Source organism: Anolis sagrei, chromosome 3 (genome assembly GCF_037176765.1).
Source record: "Anolis sagrei isolate rAnoSag1 chromosome 3, rAnoSag1.mat, whole genome shotgun sequence".
Taxonomy (NCBI): Eukaryota; Metazoa; Chordata; class Lepidosauria; order Squamata; family Dactyloidae; genus Anolis; species Anolis sagrei.
This window is the reverse complement of record NC_090023.1, coordinates 205,686,885-205,704,946: the sequence shown is the minus strand read 5'-3', so window position 1 is coordinate 205,704,946 and position 18,062 is coordinate 205,686,885. Positions and strand designations below refer to the sequence as shown.

The 18,062-nt window shown below is 35.9% G+C and overlaps 1 protein-coding gene across 1 annotated transcript in view; it reads left to right on the top strand.

Moving 5' to 3' along the window:
- ATRNL1 (attractin like 1) overlaps positions 1 to 18,062 on the top strand; it is a 678,126-nt gene that overhangs the window by 264,451 nt on the left and 395,613 nt on the right. The window contains exons 22-24 of the mRNA XM_060768490.2: positions 5,684 to 5,778; positions 9,323 to 9,401; positions 12,412 to 12,569. Of these exons, the coding sequence (XP_060624473.2) occupies positions 5,684 to 5,778; positions 9,323 to 9,401; positions 12,412 to 12,569 (332 nt within the window). The remainder of the gene's footprint in view (positions 1 to 5,683; positions 5,779 to 9,322; positions 9,402 to 12,411; positions 12,570 to 18,062) is intronic.

Here is an 18,062-nt window from a genome sequence, read left to right as displayed (position 1 = left end):
ATCTGCTCCTACTAATAAAGTTTTTCCAGGACTCAAATGTGTTTCCCTTACTTTTTGTATTAGGGATGTGAAAAATCCTTGGCACACAAGTCCCTGAGGAAACTATCTAATACTGAAATCTGATGGGCAGAAAATACAAAACTATAAGATCTTGGGAAAGTGTGAATTTCACTAAGCCTTGTCCAACTGTGACTGTGTAGGGGTGCAGGAATCTAATGTACAGTATATTAAATTACTGCAGCAGCTTGCTGGCTAACATAATGGTCAAATGTAGCTCAAGAAATGTAACAGAAAGAAATAATATTCAGCCTTCCTGAAACATATTCTTTGAATGATGCCATGCTGAAAAAAATAGAATTGCTATGGAATTTCTTATTTCATTGGACTTTTGAATTACAGTATTGTAAACAAATTTACTTGAGAATAAATAATTTAGTAATTACATCATTGGCGTCATTCAGGCTTTTCATGTTAAGATTGAAAGGATAGTGGAGATATCACTGTATATATAAATCATTAGTCCGGAGCCCCTGTCTTCTTAATTCTCCATCCTGCAGCAGTAAATAGTAAGGTCTACTATCATTTAATCACATCTAAGAAACACAGGACAGGTAAGACAGTAAATGTGAGGCTAATTAAGGTATCTGTCCCTGCATTGGATGTTAATTAGAACTCATTAAGTGTGATGTTGTCATAAGAACTTGTATAATTGAGTGTAACATTGCAGTTGTTGTAAAAGTTAGAGTGTTGGAATGGGAATTGGGAAATGCAGGTTTAAGTATCCACTGAGCCATGAAAATCATTGGATGATCTTGGATCAGTCCCTATCTCTACCTGACACAGTTTTATTATGAGTTTAAAGTGGGGCTTTAGTCATGTCATATCCCCCTAATTCTCTGGTGGAAAGTGATGGGGATATGAACATAATTTGCATTAAACAAACTATACTAAAATGGAAGGCAGGTGGAACTGGAATGCTGTATAACTGAAAGTGAGTACCATCCTATGCTGAAAAATGAACATAATATGAAACATACAGAAAAAGGGGTAGAAGAAATTTTAAGCACCTTCTCTGGAGTCAATGAAGACAGCTAGTGTCTAATACAGGAGGGAGTAATGAAAAAGGAAAGCATTCTCTTGCAAGGAACACAAGCAATTTTACCTAAGGATATTATCATATTGTCACTATGTACACAGGTCCATGAGTGTACAAAATGGAACCCAGGAATCAAGAAACGATAGTATATAGGTAATTTTCACAAAACACTTCCATACTTTCCATGTGCAAAATATGATCACTCTTCCTGTTGTGCTGGCGAGGATAAAGCAGCATACATATGTCAGGAAGGTCTGTTAAAAACTAAATAATATGGGCCATCAAATCAGAAGCTGACTTATGCCAACACCATGAATTCCATAGGGTTTTCTTAGGCAAGAAATGCTCAGAGATGGTTTTTCCTTCTTCTGAAATATAACCTACAGCACCTGGTATTTGTTGGCAGTCTCTCATCCAAGTGCTAACCAGGATTGACCTCACTTAACTTCCAAGATCAGGTAAGATATGGTGTTTTTAGGGCATTTAGGTCAGGATATCAAACAGACTATACGTGTTTATATAAGTCAAAGGGGACACAGAGGTTCCTCTGGATTTTCAGAAGGAAATTTCATCTTCAAACCTAAGGCCAATTTGTTTATGACTACAGCAGACTGAGTAAAATTGGCTAACTTTCTGAACTGGGACGCATTTTGAATTTTGTCTTTGGTAAACATAAGCAATACGTCAAGGTAAAGAAAGGAAGAGAGGAAAAGGGACAGTTTATAGCAGATAATAGGAAAAATAAATACATTGTGAGATAGTGGATAATTCTGAATTTTATGAATATCTGGGGCAATGAGTTCAAATATCACAATGTTATCATAGAACAGTTATTTTTGAATGAGGCAGCAAATGGCAGCAGCAGTTCACACAAATTGAAATGTTGTTTCAAGAAAATCTTAAGGAAAGACGAGGGACAAACTTTCAAGAAAGATGGGGTAATACAAACACTTTTAAAAGTAATAAATAAGCATCTTATGTGATTGCATCTCCCACAGTAGAGAAATTCCTAAGTATAGATAGGAGGGAGTTGTTTTAGAAATATTCAACAGGAATACAAAATGCTAGAATATGGTATACAGAATGGAAGAGTGACCTGGTTCTCTGGGATGTTTCTGTGATATCCTTTGGCCAGAAGCCCAAGTCATCATTCATTTCAGGCAAGACAAATTGGGTTCCAGATTACATCAAAATCATATTACACAAAAGGTCCTGAAATTGATTTGCAGGATTACTCTGTGTGTGTTTATAGACACACATACACATACATCCCACCTTCAAAAACTGTTTTGAGTCAGAAATGTGTACCTTCTTTTTAGATGTTGTACATTCATTATAAGTGATGTCATATTGGAAGAGGCTCTGCCTGCTCTGCTTGAGAGAAGGAGAAAATCTCTCTTTGTGTTTACTGTGCAGTTTTAAAACAAGTTATTAAGTGCCTTCAAGTTGACTTTGACTTATGGCAACCTTGTCATTGTAAGATTTATTCAGTAGAAATTACCATTCTCTTCCCTTATGGTTGAGCTAATGTGACTTGCCCAAGGTCACCCAGTGGCTTTCCATTACTGAGTGGAGATGTGGTCTCCTGGAGTCTTAATCTAATGCTGAAACCACTAGAGTGCAGTGACTCTTCAAAAACAAGTAAAATAAAAGAAATGAGTGTTGACTTTGATTGTTGTTCTGTGGCATGAAGCCGATTTCAACTTTTTCTTATCCTATAAGTGACAAATCATTGGGTTTTGAGCCTGTTCACATTGATCAAGCTCAGGGTATGGCTTCCTTGATTCAATCATCTGTAATATGTTCATCCTTTTTACTATTATTCCAGTGAGCTTCTCATGGTATGTCCAAATACTATTTCAGTAACTTTTGATTCTAGTATACATGTTGATTTGTCATTAAGCAACTTGGCCAATAGAGCTTTTCTATTAGCATTCATATCTCTAGCAAGTAGGGTAGAAACCTGTGGAAAGGGAAACATTGCGTGTGCTTTCTGCCAGCATACTTGTGGTATGGAATGGGTTCTGTAACATCATCTTGAAATTCCTACTATCACTGTGTTTTGGTGCCTTTCACACAGGGATAATGTCAGTGAACATTATTGTGTTTGATGGATGATGATATGGTTGCTAAGAACTTTGGTAGTTGCTATAACATTGTATAGGCGAATGCTTCTGCTGCTATTACTATGCTTTCATTATTGCTACTGGGATCAAAAAGATTTTAAAGTAAGGGTATACATTCACGTGTTCTAAATAAATCTAGACTTATGTTCCTTTTTCTTATGTTAATATTATATTTAATATAAAAGACTTGTGATCTTGCACCTAAATTAGTTCTAAATTTTAAGTATTTAGTCATCTTTTTTGAAATGTTTGTAGAGTGCTTATAAACCTAAGGCATATTGTTTATAATGAATGTTTACATAATTTGTGAGTGCCTTAAGTATATACAATTTTACTGTCTACTAATGAGAGATTTTGTGTTTTCACAAAAGCTTCTATCCTACTGAAGTGTTGGAACAACTGTTGGAGAAATGTAAACAGTTGCTGGAAAATCACAAGCATAAGAGTTTGCATTAATTGTATTAATTAGAATTGGTAGGAAATATAGTTTTCTCAAGTTTTGAGCCGTGATTTAATTTGCATACTGTTTAGTCAACATAGGAGCTGTACATTTTTTTTTTGTTTTTTTTTTTTGCTGAAGTGCATGAAAACTACTCAAGGGTGTTTTCTAATAACGATTTTCTGGCTTCATAATTGTTTTTCTGCAAGCTCAAATACACTTTCTAAAAATATGTGGCTGACATGGAAACAGATTTATGTATTCCAAACTAGCCCATAAACAGCTCGAGAAAGTTTGAATGCAACTTCTGAAACCTTCATATGCTTTTTTACGTTAGTCCTGCTTTACCATAGTCGAACAGATTATGCTGTAAAATGTAAAGAAACATATACCTATTAATTTGACAAACCCCAATGATAATTCACCTGACTTTGCTTTAGCATATGAATGGTTAGTTAAAATATCAGTACTCTCTTGTCCTTTCCCTGCCTCCCAGTCCTCCCACAAGTGGGAAAACCAGTATGCCAATAATTGTGCCCAAAAATGCCAGACATGTAATGCTTGGGAATGGTATTGCCAAGCTAAAATCAGAAAACTAAGTATAGGTACCTCTCAGTTAATGAAGTAGATATATCCCTGGTTAGACATTGAATCAAAAAGAAGAGCTGTTCAACATGTTTTAACAGATTTTTAAAATCCAAAACTGACAATATGCACATGTGAAATCAAATAACCAGATCAAGCAGCCTTGCAAAAGTGGATATAAAACATTTTGAACTTTCTGAAGTTCAGTGCAAAGTTTCTTTCAAAACATATGTAGAGATGACTTTTTCTTTTATTAGTCATCAGCTTTCACTATATTTCCATTTTTATTTGTCCAGAGACATACAGATCTATGATTTATTAACACATTGGGGGTAGCCAGTGAGGCAGGCTTGTCTTCGCTCTCATTTTCATTTTTTTGCTGTTTGTTTGTGCTTGGCAATCAATCCTGGAAGTAGCTGCTGTTTACTTTGGTTGTTGTAGGTTGGCACACATGGCTATAGTAGGATAGGATAAAGTCCTGCTCTTTGTGGACCATACTTTTATTGCATTTTTACTACAAACACACTACTGCAGTTGAACATGGAGAGTCTATGCATTTCCAGTCTTCACTATCATCCCAATGTCAACGTTGCTAAAATAGTAGATAGAGAACAAGGACAACCAACTAGGTTACTTTAAAAATACTTAGTTCAAAGAAGTTTCTTTGCCACGTGCCTTGTTAAATACAGTATGCTAATACATGTAATTAACAGAAGTCGGAGTAAATTTTGTGTAAGAATCTGGAATGTATACCTTCACAGTGTTTTCTTATTATATTGAAAAAATAATAATTTGGTAATGTCAGTGGTTGGATATTTTAATTTAGGTAGGAGTAAAACATGTGTTCTGTGAAAAATAATGCAACATGTAATTAATTGTTGCTTGGGGTAAGGTTTATAGTTCTGTATTCTATTCATAACGTTCCAAGGCATAAAACTGTTAACCTGAACTTGAGTAAATAATTCAATCAATGTAATTTATGTAATATTAATGGAAACGTTTTCTTTGATTGAATGAGTCTATCTAATTAGGAGTAACAATTGGACTTCAACTCAAATATTTTAAGTGTTGGCAAATTTAAAAAAATGATGGAAATGTCTGACTCAATGTATTAAGCTTATAACAACTTCTCTCAGGACTGTAAATGGAGATATGCCTGACTTTTAATCTGGTTACATTTCACCTGGTTGTACCCTTCTTATGGCTTGAGTAGTCAGGCATGAGATAAAAGGAATGATTAGATCAGTGCAACACTATTGAAATGGAATAGATTTTCAGGTCAGGAATAGTCTCTTTGTAATAATAATGTATTGATTGTGCTACAAATATTGGCCATGTCATAATAAAGACATAATGAATCTGAGGAATAACAAAATCTGCAGCATCTGTATAAACGATATAAGAGTAGTTACTCATGTTAAAATGTTTTCTTCACAGATAGCTTACTGATTGATTATCAGTTTACCTTCAGTTTATTACAAGAAGATGATCGCTATCACACTGCCATCAATTTCATTGCAAGTCCTGAACAGGTAAGTTGTTCCAAGCAGTTACAAGTGACTACAGCACCACACCTTGAAACATGGATTTATCTATGGATTTAGTTGTGAAAGCATAACTCCACAAATCTTAGATTTCCTTAATAAAGTCAAACATTTTGAATATTTATTGTGGAACTCTTGATATTCAAGACTAGGTTTTTGTTTTACAGAATCATGTAGCCTGATGACTTGCTCCATATCTTAATTCTGCAGGGTAATTAAATTAGTCTACAGTAGTCCTGTTAGATCCTACTTGAAGAAGTGACCAAAATTAAAAAAATAGAAAGATATTTGGTCTATTAACTTCCTTGGATATTTCCCACAGAAATTTCGGATAGTTTATGGATTAGATTATGGTATGGAAAGATAATTCCTATTCTAAAAAAACAAACCATACTTGTACTTGTAATAGGGTGGGAAAGTTAAAAAATGATGCATTTGGTTCTTGCAAAGTCTTATATACTATTGTGTGTTACTTACTTATTTATTTATTTATTATATTTATACCCCACCCTTCTCACCCCAAAAGAGACTCAGAGCAGCTTTCAAGTAGGCAAGAATTCAATACCGCATAAAGCAGGTATACAAATAAAATAAACATATGCATTAAAAGCCATTAAATGAAAAACATCTAAACATTAAAGCCAATGATTAAAACAACACAGTCCAAAATAAACTTTTATCAACTTTTATCCAGTTAATTATTCCTGCTATTATTAGAGTTGACATCCTGATCTTAAATATTGGGGGGGAGGGGGGGAGAGATAGAAAACAATTTGAGATTCTCCAGATGTTGTTTGACTGCACCTTCCATCAGTTCTGGTTAGCATGAGCTGTAATGAGGAGTGACAGAATTTGCAGTCTAGGGACTTCTGGATGAGCACAATTGCTCATCTCTGTTCTGAGGCAGTTCTTCTCAGATTATGTGGTGTGGACTGGCTATTTCTTTTTTAGTCAGCAGGAGCTGCAAGGCTGAGAAAGGTTTGAATCGTAATAGCTGCAGCAGCAGCAATTTCAATATAACTAAAGCATTTGAGGATAAAATTGGGAAAATCTCTCCCCCCCCCCCCCCCCGCAATAATAAAATTTAAAAAATATGAGTAAAATACATCACACAATTTCTGATTCCATCCAGATAAACTTCCTTCTAACTCTCAGTGTGTTCAGCTAAATCAGTTTTGATGCATATATTATAAAAATGTTATATCAGTAGGTCATACGGTTGTTACTGAACCAGAGTCCTAGGTATTTGGCTAAGATCAAGTGTGTGTAGCATGTAGGTCATATGTTCAAAGAAGTAAATGTAAGAATGGCTGGGACCCAGAGTTTTAAAAAAGTACGGTAATACTTTGGGGGACTGCAATTTCCACAATCCAATAATTCTAGGTGTTCCCAATCATATTTTCTGAAAACTAGAAAAAAATTCTAAGGAAGGGTCTGGGAGGTAGCCATAGGGTATGTATACCTATAACTCTGCCCCTGCTGAGTATGTGGGCAGGGGTGACTTACACATTTGCTTTCTTATAGCTGACTGGGCTGAACACCTTGTGAGTATTAAGGGACTGATATTAGATATCAGTGGGGTGCACTTTGATAGTGAAAGAAAAGTTCTTATTCCCAGATCTGTAAAATCTGTAGAAAAATAGTGGAAGAGAAGCAGTGTCACTGAATACCTGAATACAAGGGAGTAAGCTATGTCTTACTTTTAGGAATTCCCTACCTCAGTACAGTATAGCTTAACCCTTTAGGTCCATATTTTCACCGACAACATTATAGTTTACAGATCCAAACACAATATCTTTCCCTTCACTATCAGAAAGCATGGCATTGATATGTTGTTTCTCTCATAGAAAATTTGCACAGAGGCAGAAATTACATTGAAATAATAGCTATATTTTTAGCACATTTCAATATTTTTATAAACCAACAATATGCACATGTGAAAGAAAAATATCAGATCAGGTAAGCTTTACATAAAACAATCTCAACCTTCGACTCCACTTTGAAGGCTTCTTTCAAAATGAAGAAATGTCTGCCTTTGGAACTTGTTTGGGTTTCTTGTGAATCCCTTCCTATATTTATATGCCTCCCTCACCTCCTTCTACAAATAACCTTACAATGTTATGAGTACAGCTGCCATTGGTTTGATTATAACCAATACACAAATGAATGAGTGAATGTGTGTGGATTTTAGGCCTGCTTTACCAAAAAAGGCTTTTATCTCCAGCTAGAATAAAAGAGGGAGTCCTGAGTCCAAGCAGGCAGGATGTATTCACTTCTAGTAGGCTTGTTCATTGCAAAGTTGTTGAGGGTAGGTGAGAGGAGATAGCCCCTTGGTCTATCTACGTCTGCCACAAACGGTGATGCTGATCTGGCCCTAGTAGTGACCACTGACAAAAAACTGACAACGATCACTCTGCGTCTGTAGTGATGCTAACCAGAGCAATGAGCTGACATAACTGATTTGAGCAGGGAAAAGGGAATATGAACAGCCACAGCACAATAGAAATAGGAAGCAGCCCAAAATATGGCAGAAAAAATGTGGGTGAGTTCCAGAGCTACTGGGAAACACCAGAGCATCTCACAACTTAAAACATGTCAAATAGCCTTCTCCCTCATTAAGGTGAATGGATACCATGCATCATGTGAATACCACAGAGTTCATTCACCCCAAACTAACTTATTTGGGAGGGAGGGAGGAAGCAGCTCACAAATCAGTTTGTGGCCCACTATTTTGATAAGAACTGATTTAGGCTATATTTATACAGTACCTTTTTCAAAGCTGAGAAGCTTCTTTACACACTTCATTATATAAACCCATCTCACCTACATTTATGGTAGACCATCCTGATGTTACAAACTAGAAGCTTCAAGTACATCCTTCCTTCTTTGGGGGCTTTTAAACAGAAACTGGATGACCATCTTTCAGGGGTGCTTTGAATGTGATTTTTCTGCTTCTTGGCAGAGGGTTGGACTGTATGGCCTACAAAGTCTCTTCCAACTCTAGGATTCTATGATTCTATTCTTTCTAAGACCTCCCAAAATTTTGCAGCATTTTTTCTGGAGTGATAATGTGCTGTTTTTTTTATCATTGTAGTGAGCTAGAAGTATATTCCTTTGTATATTTTGAGAAAGCCATGCACTCAAATGTACTGTGTAGATACCTGAGCATTCATGGGGTTGTGGTTTGAGGTGTTGGGCCATCATTCAGAATCTCACATGTAAGATTGGTATTTTTCTCCTGTTTTTGCTCAAGAGCACCAGCTTTTCTGGTTTGTATCAATCTGAAAATTTGCAGAAACCAGTGGGATTTCTAATTGAATTTTTTATTAGCTAACTTTAAAACAAATATAGATAAAATACTTCAACCACTATCATTGGCAAGCAAGTTATGGAAGTTCATAGAGACATTAATTGTTACTGATAATGCCCAATGTCTTTAAGTTAAGGAAGGGTATTTGGATGACTGATCTTTTGTTATTCCCCTAAGCAATATACTTATTTAATATTTATATTTTTCTTTTGAAAATTTCAGTCAAACAAGAATTTGGACATATCAATTAATGCATCAAATAACTTTAACCTGAATATCACTTGGTCCATTGGCTCTACAGGTAAGAAAATCTGAATTGCCCTTCTTTTCTGTATTATCTGAAATAGTTATATTCAAATTATATTTACATGATTGCCTTTTGTTTCTTATTAGTAAAGCATAATAAAATATATTCTTTTCCCGTTCTCATTATATTATTATTAATGATATTACTTAAAACTCAGATAATTTGGAATCTGAATAAAGGTTCATTAATATGTTAACTTTCTTCCCTATTCAATTAAAATTACTTGGGTTGCAAAACCTTGTATGCTCTTTAAATTTTTAGAATGGCAGAGTTATGAACGCAGTGATTTTAATTAAGATAAATTACTGTCTTAGCTTCTGCAGAGACCGAGTTTTTAATTTCTTTGTTACAATGTTCAGGCTAGGAATTTAATTATTAACCTTAACATTGATATCAAACAATAAAATCCTTCTGTGTGTGCTGATAAAAGAACCTGCTTATCTTCCTCTCTCCCCCCCCCCCATCCACCCACCCCCACTTGTGAACCCAGTTTCTGTATTGTATTTAATAAAATGCTTTGTTTAGAAAGTTTCTTTGAATTGGTTCTGTTGACTTTCTAAGAATGTATCCAAGGAGAATACCATTGACTGCATTTTTAATCAATTATGCAGAATGGTTAAGAGCGACAGGCAAATCACACTTTGTGCAATATATCTGTTTTTCTAAGTGTCAAGCTATATTTAAACATGGTGAACATCACAATAGTTGAAGGACAAATGTGCATTTGTTGATATGTTGGATACACATCAATGATTTACAATCAGATGTGGTTCCAAAGGGCATATGCCATTCTGTTTTAGAGCCACCATCCTCTACTGCAAATTTTTGGTGGAAATTTTGCCATCTAAGTGTGTGAAGAGCCCTCAGAGCAATTCATTTTAACAGTACATAGAACTTGAAGTTCTATGTATTCTTTAGTATAATAGGTAACATAGACAATTGCATTGTTGCACTGAGTGCCTTGAAGTGTCAGGTTATGAATCTTCTTATGTCAGAAACACAAAGCAGATAAATTACAATATTTGTTCTGCAACAGTGAAAGAGAATGAGTTTTCTGCTCCAAATTTTCAAGCATATACTTCCTACATTGTTATAGAATGTATACTTACATTTAGAAGTAAGTGCTTGTCCATTGAATAAATATGTGACTTCTAGATGCTATTTTTTCCAGTACTGAAGTTGAATGGGTGATTGCAAGAAGGAACAAGCATGCTGTATTGAAATAATTTAATTCATCCAACTTTCTGCTTTTCTCTCCAGTCCCTCATGCCACCCACAATCATAATGGATTTCCTGAGGGAAATTAGCAGAAGACCACACACTCTCTCTCCTCTGCAACTTACATTCCAGCGTTTAAATCAACACAATACCAATATTACTATTAAATGCCTGTTGCCAACCTAATGATAGTTTTTTCTGATATTCTGTGTGATTCTTAAAATTAAGTATACCCATTCTTTTTCTTTTTTATATATCGCAGACTTTTGTTTCACTTCTGTAATTTAGAAATAGAGAAAGATCAAACAGAATTGCAGAAGTTTCATGTCTTGCAAATTAGACTTGTTTATCTGACTTGATATTAACTTTCCTAAGAATAGTTGAGATAATAAGATAATATTTTATCATCTAGAGAACTATATCCCTCCACACTTGAATAACTTACGCAATTTGTATATAAATTACTTGTGAAAAAATATGTTGGTTATGTAGTTAAGTGGGATGAAGTTTCTATAAACTCAGCATGGATGTTTCTGTGTGTATGAATCAGCTACGTTTTGGGAAAGCACTCATTGGGATAGATATACAATAGGGATATATTTATAAATTCATGTTTTATATTTATATTGCTTTCTAAAATATAAGTGCTTATTTTTAGATTCTATTTATTTCTATTCTTTCATATTTAAATGTATTTTAGATTATTATTTTAGACTTATTTTCTGCTTCCACAACCATATTAAAGGTTTTCCAAATCACTATATTATTTATTGGTGGCCGTAGTGGCACAGCGAGTTAAACCGCTAATCTGCAGAACTTACTGACCAGAAGTTGGGGGTTCGAATCCGTGGGATGGGGTGAGCTCCCATTGTTAGCCCCAGCTTCTGCCAACCTAGCAGTTCAAAAACATACAATTGTTAATAGAACAATAGGTACTGCTTTGATGAAAAGGTAATTGCACCCATGCAGTCATGCCGGCCAGATGACCTAGGAGGTGTCTACGGACAATGCTGGCTCTTCGGCTTAGAAATGGAGATGAGCACTATCCCCCACAGTTGGACTCAACTAGTCTTAATGTCAAGGGGAAACCTTTATCTTTATAGTGTTTATTTATAGCCCGTCCCCACTTTTGTTGTTTACCTATTACAATACTGTACCCAAATGTCAGTCCCATCTTATTTTAATTTGTATCAGTCTTGACCCAGACTTTTTAATTGTCCTGACCCATTCTTTTTCCATGCCCTAACAAATAGACATGAAGAGCAGGCAGTATATATACATCTTAATACTGATGTGTTGTTGGGTAATTCCATGCTTATGTTGCTGTTACTGTTATTTTTTGTTCATGTTGTGACTCTGTATGTTTTGATGTTGCTGCTTGGAAACTGCCCTGAGTCCCCCTGGGGAAACAGAGTGGTATATAAATAAAATATTATTATTATTATTATTATTATTATTATTATTATTATTATTTGATCTGTGTGCTCTGTTCAAACAGCATACAGAGGAAATTTGGTTAAAATAATGTCAGGTTCTTTTTTCCTCAGTATTTATCCAATTTTGAAGCAATATTTTCTTAAATTAAACAGATGAATCAAATGAAATTGAATAGCTCTGTAATATTTGAATTTGTTTCACTCTGCAGTTTTGAGTAGAATTATGTACACCTTTATGTTTATTAATTTGATATTGCTCCACACCCTGTATCATTGAATGAGTGAGATGCAAGATAAAATGAATTCTAAAAATTGTCCTAACTTCCATTTATTTTATGTATTTTTTATAGCTGGAACAATATCTGGAGAAGAGGTCCCTGTGATTTCAAGGGCTAATATCAAGGAATACAGAGATAGTTTTTCCTGTGAAAAGTTCAACTTCAGAAGCAACCCAAATATCACTTTCTATGTATATGTCAGCAACTTTTCATGGCCAATCAAAATACAGGTTAGTACAGCATAGATAGTTGTTGATATGTATTGTATTGAGTTGAATTTTTTGTCCATCACAAATTAAACACTGCTGTATTTATGATAGTTTTGCCTCTGCGAGTAATTTGTAGTATTCCTTCAACCTATGTGTGGATTGACTTTTTAAATATGCTTTCTAAATCTTACTGCTACTTCAGACATTGAGTAGAAAAATAAGGGCACATCTTAACTATTTGATTAAGAAAGATGTTTGCATTCTGAATTAATTTGTAGAAGAAGAATGGTGTTTGTGCAGATGAAAAAAACCCACAAGTATAATTTCTCTGATTTTCTCTGCTTAAATGATACCAAAGAGTTTCACCCAGTATGGTCTACTTCTGTTGTATTGGGAAATCACTAATCGGTCTCTTCTCTGAGACATAGAGTTAGTAACATATAAGCAAGTTGTGAATGTAGTTTATTGTTCTGCTTGCCAATTTGAAAAGGCTTAGGCAAGTGTATCAGGTTGTGATGAACATAAACAATATGAATTTTGTCACAATTTAGTGGAAGCTTTCTGCTGGAAAAAAGAGAGGGAAAGATGACAATTTTCATTGATTCCTTATTAACTCTCCAGCCCTATCTGTATCTCCCATGCTGTTTTAGAAGTGGGAGTTTACAGAACATTGAGTGTGCTTCTGTATTGATGATCATCCTTCATGTACACAGAGCAGGGCTTCAGTTTTCTACTTCATATTGCCATGTTATCACACACACACACACATTTTTAAGGACTGGATGTATAGTGTATTCACATGGGATACATACAAACTCCATCACACCTTTGAAAATATAGTGTTTTGACTCATCACATCATAGAAGGCTGGCTCCACCTAATCCATATGTGCCAAATAGTAAACATCAATTAGAAATGACATTGTTCACAGGCAACTGTAGATATTTGTCTAATTAGCTACGTGGCAAAGACTGTGGGCAAAAACCTTTTGGGAGTCTTCAGATTCACACCCCTGAATTAGAAAATAGGCCCATTTGGAGCCTTTCTGTATTGAATTCTCTGTGTAATGGACATTTTCATTCTTTACAATTGAAATTCCATGCGGAGCCAGCATCTGGAATAGGGTGTAACATGACACAGATAGTGTGGAGAATTTGTGCATCAAGTCCATACAAAGTTTGAAAATGTGAAGAAAAAAACTATTAATGCATTTGTGCTTTGGCTGCCAAATATAATTAAAGTGCAGGTGTTTTACAAAAAAAATAAATCATGATTGTCATGTTGAGTGAGAAATCAAGTTTCTCACTAGTGTTGTTTGCATGTCCTAGCAACATTAAAGTAGTGGTTAATAAAATCTTGCCTACATGTGAGAGTGAGATATTTTCTTGTTTGTTTCAAGAAATTTGTGTTTGGATTGCCCTTCTAATTTTTCTTTCCTATGCATAGTAGTATCAGGAGTGAGCATCTGTCTTACATGCAGTATAATGTTGATGGAGAAAAACAGTGTGCTAGCCTAATTCTGTTGACTTTTACAGCTCTGCAACCAGTTGTGCAGCTAGACAACATGTTGGATACCCCCTTAGCACACAATGCAGAATGAAAATTGTTATCAACATTATTTGCATCAGCAGAATTACACCACTTGGCATTGGCCTCAGACTTGTTTGCCATATTATACCCAGCCTCATTCATTGTGCAGAGATGGCAACAGTCTGAATTGATCTGAAACATAGTTATCTGAACAGATACGATTCCCATAAAACACTATTAGGAATGTGCATTAAGTAGTGAATCCTAAATTTATGAACAGTCTCATCAGTTGCAGAAGGCATGCCTAGATAGGCCTTGAAAGTTTATACTCTGGGACTGCCATATTTGGAATTAATAGTCCTCTTCCAATTACCTATGAGACCTCTGTTGCTGTAATTTTTCACTTGAGTAATCAGGAACTACTTGCTACTTGGGACTTGTTGAAGTGTACATTATTCATGTTTAACTGAAAGGCTGGACAAAGACAGTTAATATGCGGATTAATTTAGTTGTTTGGTGAAAGTTTGATGAATTTTGCTTTTGGCTAATTCAGGGTTTAAATTTCTAACTATTATATTCTTGCAAGGATTTTTCTCCTCAATCTCCTTAGCAGATAATTTTAATTTAATTTTTATTGTACAATTAATGTGGTTAAACACCATTTTAACTGCTTTGACTCAGTGCTATGGAATAATGAACTCTGTAGTTTTATGGCGTCTTTAGCCTTCTCTTCCAAGTAGTAAGGGTGCGTCACCGAGCTACAACTTCTATTATTCCATAGAATTGAGCCATAGCAGTTAAACGGGTGTCAAACTGAATTAAATCTGCAGTATAGATGCGTCCTCAAAAATCTCTCTGAGTGAGAAGTTTGATCCTTCCAACTCTACTTCTCTATGCATAAAAAGTACAAATCTCTGATGTATTTCTGTAATTAATCTCAAAAAAGCAAACAAATAACTTTTTCAATATTTTACTATCCATAAATGAAGATTTTTCAGTCATCAATACATTTTTATAATATTGAAGGAGAAAATGTTTAAAGAATTAAAAACTTCAGTAAGTAATGTGAGTGTTGCAACAAATATCCTGTTTAAAACCACTTGCTATTTTTCCATAAAACAATATGAACAGTCATATTCATGTCTACATGCACACACACTCAAGGCTGCACGTAGAAGTCTTCCCAGCAATATAAGTGATGTAATAACAGTGATTTACTGTTCAAGGTTCAATTTTCTAAACACCTTAATGGCTTTCAGGGCAGCTAGTAGCAGTTATAGTATGGCTGTGTGTGAAGACTATAATTCTTGAAATATTGATTGTGCATCGATAACATCATGCGGGGGCACATTAATTTTCTAGAACTACTTTGAATACGCCATTTCAGTAACAGTAAAATATGGTATCAGATAAGTATTGAAATGGAATTCTAATATTAAAAACAGGGCATGGAGTCATCAGGATGGTTGTTCAGGCTTAATACTGCCTTTTAAAGTTGTATATTACTTTGATGTGTACTTGGTGTATAATATCAAGTGTGTCAGAAAACCTTGAAACTAGCAGCTGTTGAATCCTTTCAATAGTCTATTTGTTCTCTCATTTGGTTAGAAAGAAAGCTTCCATGGAAATGATTTTCAGAAAAGCTATTATTTAACTTATTCTAAACTGAACATAATAGAGCTATAGATATTTTGTTCATAACTTTAAATTTATAAATAAAGTAGGGAGGGAAATAATATTCACCCTAATTCATTTCCAAGTAAAAGAACTGGGAAACTTCAGATTGGCAACATCCATATAAATGAAGGAGATATAAGCAAATTTAGGCATTGATGCAAATCATTTAGCCGAAAAAGGCCCTGCCTTACACAACAAGCCCACATAGGAATAGCACTTAGAATATTGTGGGAGCACATAATCTTCTAATAGATAATTGAAGGAGGGAAAAAGAGGAGAGAAAGGAAAGAAGATGGAGTGCCATGAAAGCACACTAAGACCACTCTGCAATGTCCTGCTTTTAATTGGCAAACACATACAACAGAATTAAACTTCACTTTCAGTTTATCAAGGAGAAGTCATGGGTTTAATCTTCAGTGTTAGCAATCTTGTTTCCAAAGGTTTGGACATTAAGGTATAAATAATTAAATGGAAAAGTAATACAACTGATGTGATAAAGTTGAAAATTCATGATGCATTGTAAAGGGCTTTGGACCAGGACAAGAGAGGTTTAAAGGGTTTTGGTAAACTTAAATTTGAGAAAGAGAACTTGATAGAACTTAAATGAGTCAGTCCCAACTTCAAGGTCAGATTTAAAAACCTGCCTCTGGATGACTGCCATGGGGAATACATTTCAATGGATGTGTCCCTTAAATAGACCTATGAAGAAGAGACTTCCAAGTCACCCTATCTTCTGCAGCGCTGAATCCATATTGCGGACTTAGGGCGATGGCTTTCCTGATGGGTGATGCTCTGGTTCATGAGTCACAAAACATTGGTGTTTGCTAGGCATCAATGACTTTTTATTTAATGATTTGTGTAGCTTTTGTTGTTGTTGTTCATTCGTTCAGTCGTCTCCGACTCTTCGTGACCTCATGGACCAGCCTACGCCAGAGCTCCCTGTCGGCCGTTACCACCCCCAGCTCCCTCAAGGTCAGTCCAGTCACTTCAAGGATGCCATCCATCCATCTTGCCCTTGGTCGGCCCCTCTTCCTTTTGCCTTCCACTTTCCCCAGCATAATTGTCTTCTCTAGGCTTTCCTGTCTCCTCATGATGTGGCCAAAGTACTTCAACTTTGTCTCTAGTATCTTTCCCTCCAGTGAGCAGTCGGGCTTTATTTCCTGGAGGATGGACTGGTTGGATCTTCTCGCAGTCCAAGGCACTCTCAGCACTTTCCTCCAACACCACAGCTCAAAAGCATCGATCTTCCTTCGCTCAGCCTTCCCTAAGGTCCAGCTCTCACATCCGTAGGTTACTACAGGGAATACCATGGCTTTGACTAGGCGGATCTTTGTTGCCAGTCTGATGTCTCTACTCTTCACTATTTTATCGAGACTGGACATTGCTCTCCTCCCAAGAAGTAAGCGTCTTCTGATTTCCTGGCTACAGCCTGCATCTGCAGTAATCTTTGCACCTAGAAATACAAAGTCTGTCACGGCCTCCACGGTTTCTCCCTCTATTTTCCAGTTGTCAATCATTCTTGTTGCCATAATCTTGGTTTTTTTGACGTTTAGCTGCAACCCGGCTTTTGCGCTTTCTTCTTTCACCTTGATTAAAAGGCTCCTCAGCTCCTCCTCGCTTTCGGCCATCAGAGTGGTGTCATCTGCATATCTGAGGTTGTTAATGTTTCTTCCAGCAATTTTCACCCCAGCTTTGCATTCATCCAGCCCCGCACATCGCATGATGTGTTCTGCATACAAGTTAAAAAGGTTGGGTGAGAGTATGCAGCCTTGCCGTACGCCTTTCCCAATCTTGAACCAGTCTGTTGTTCCGTGGTCAGTTCTGACTATTGCTACTTGGTCCTTGTACAGATTCCTCAGGAGAGAGACAAGGTGGCTTGGGATGCCCATCCCGCCAAGAACTTGCCACAATTTATTATGATCCACACAGTCAAAGGCTTTAGAATAGTCAATGAAGCAGAAGTAGATGTTTTTCTGAAACTCCCTGCCTTTCTCCATTATCCAGCGGATATTGGCAATCTGGTCTCTCGTTCCTCTGCCTTTTCTAAACCCAGCTTGAACATCTGGCAACTCTCGCTCCATGTATTGCTGGAGTCTTCCTTGCAGGATCTTGAGCATTACCTTACTGGCATGAGAAATAAGGGCCACTGTACGGAAGTTTGAGCAGTCTTTCGCATTTCCCTTTTTTGGTATGGGGATATAAGTTGATTTTTTCCAGTCTGATGGCCATTCTTGTGTTTTCCATATTTGCTGGCAGATGGCATGCATCACCTTGACAGCATCATCTTTTAAGATTTTAAACAGTTCA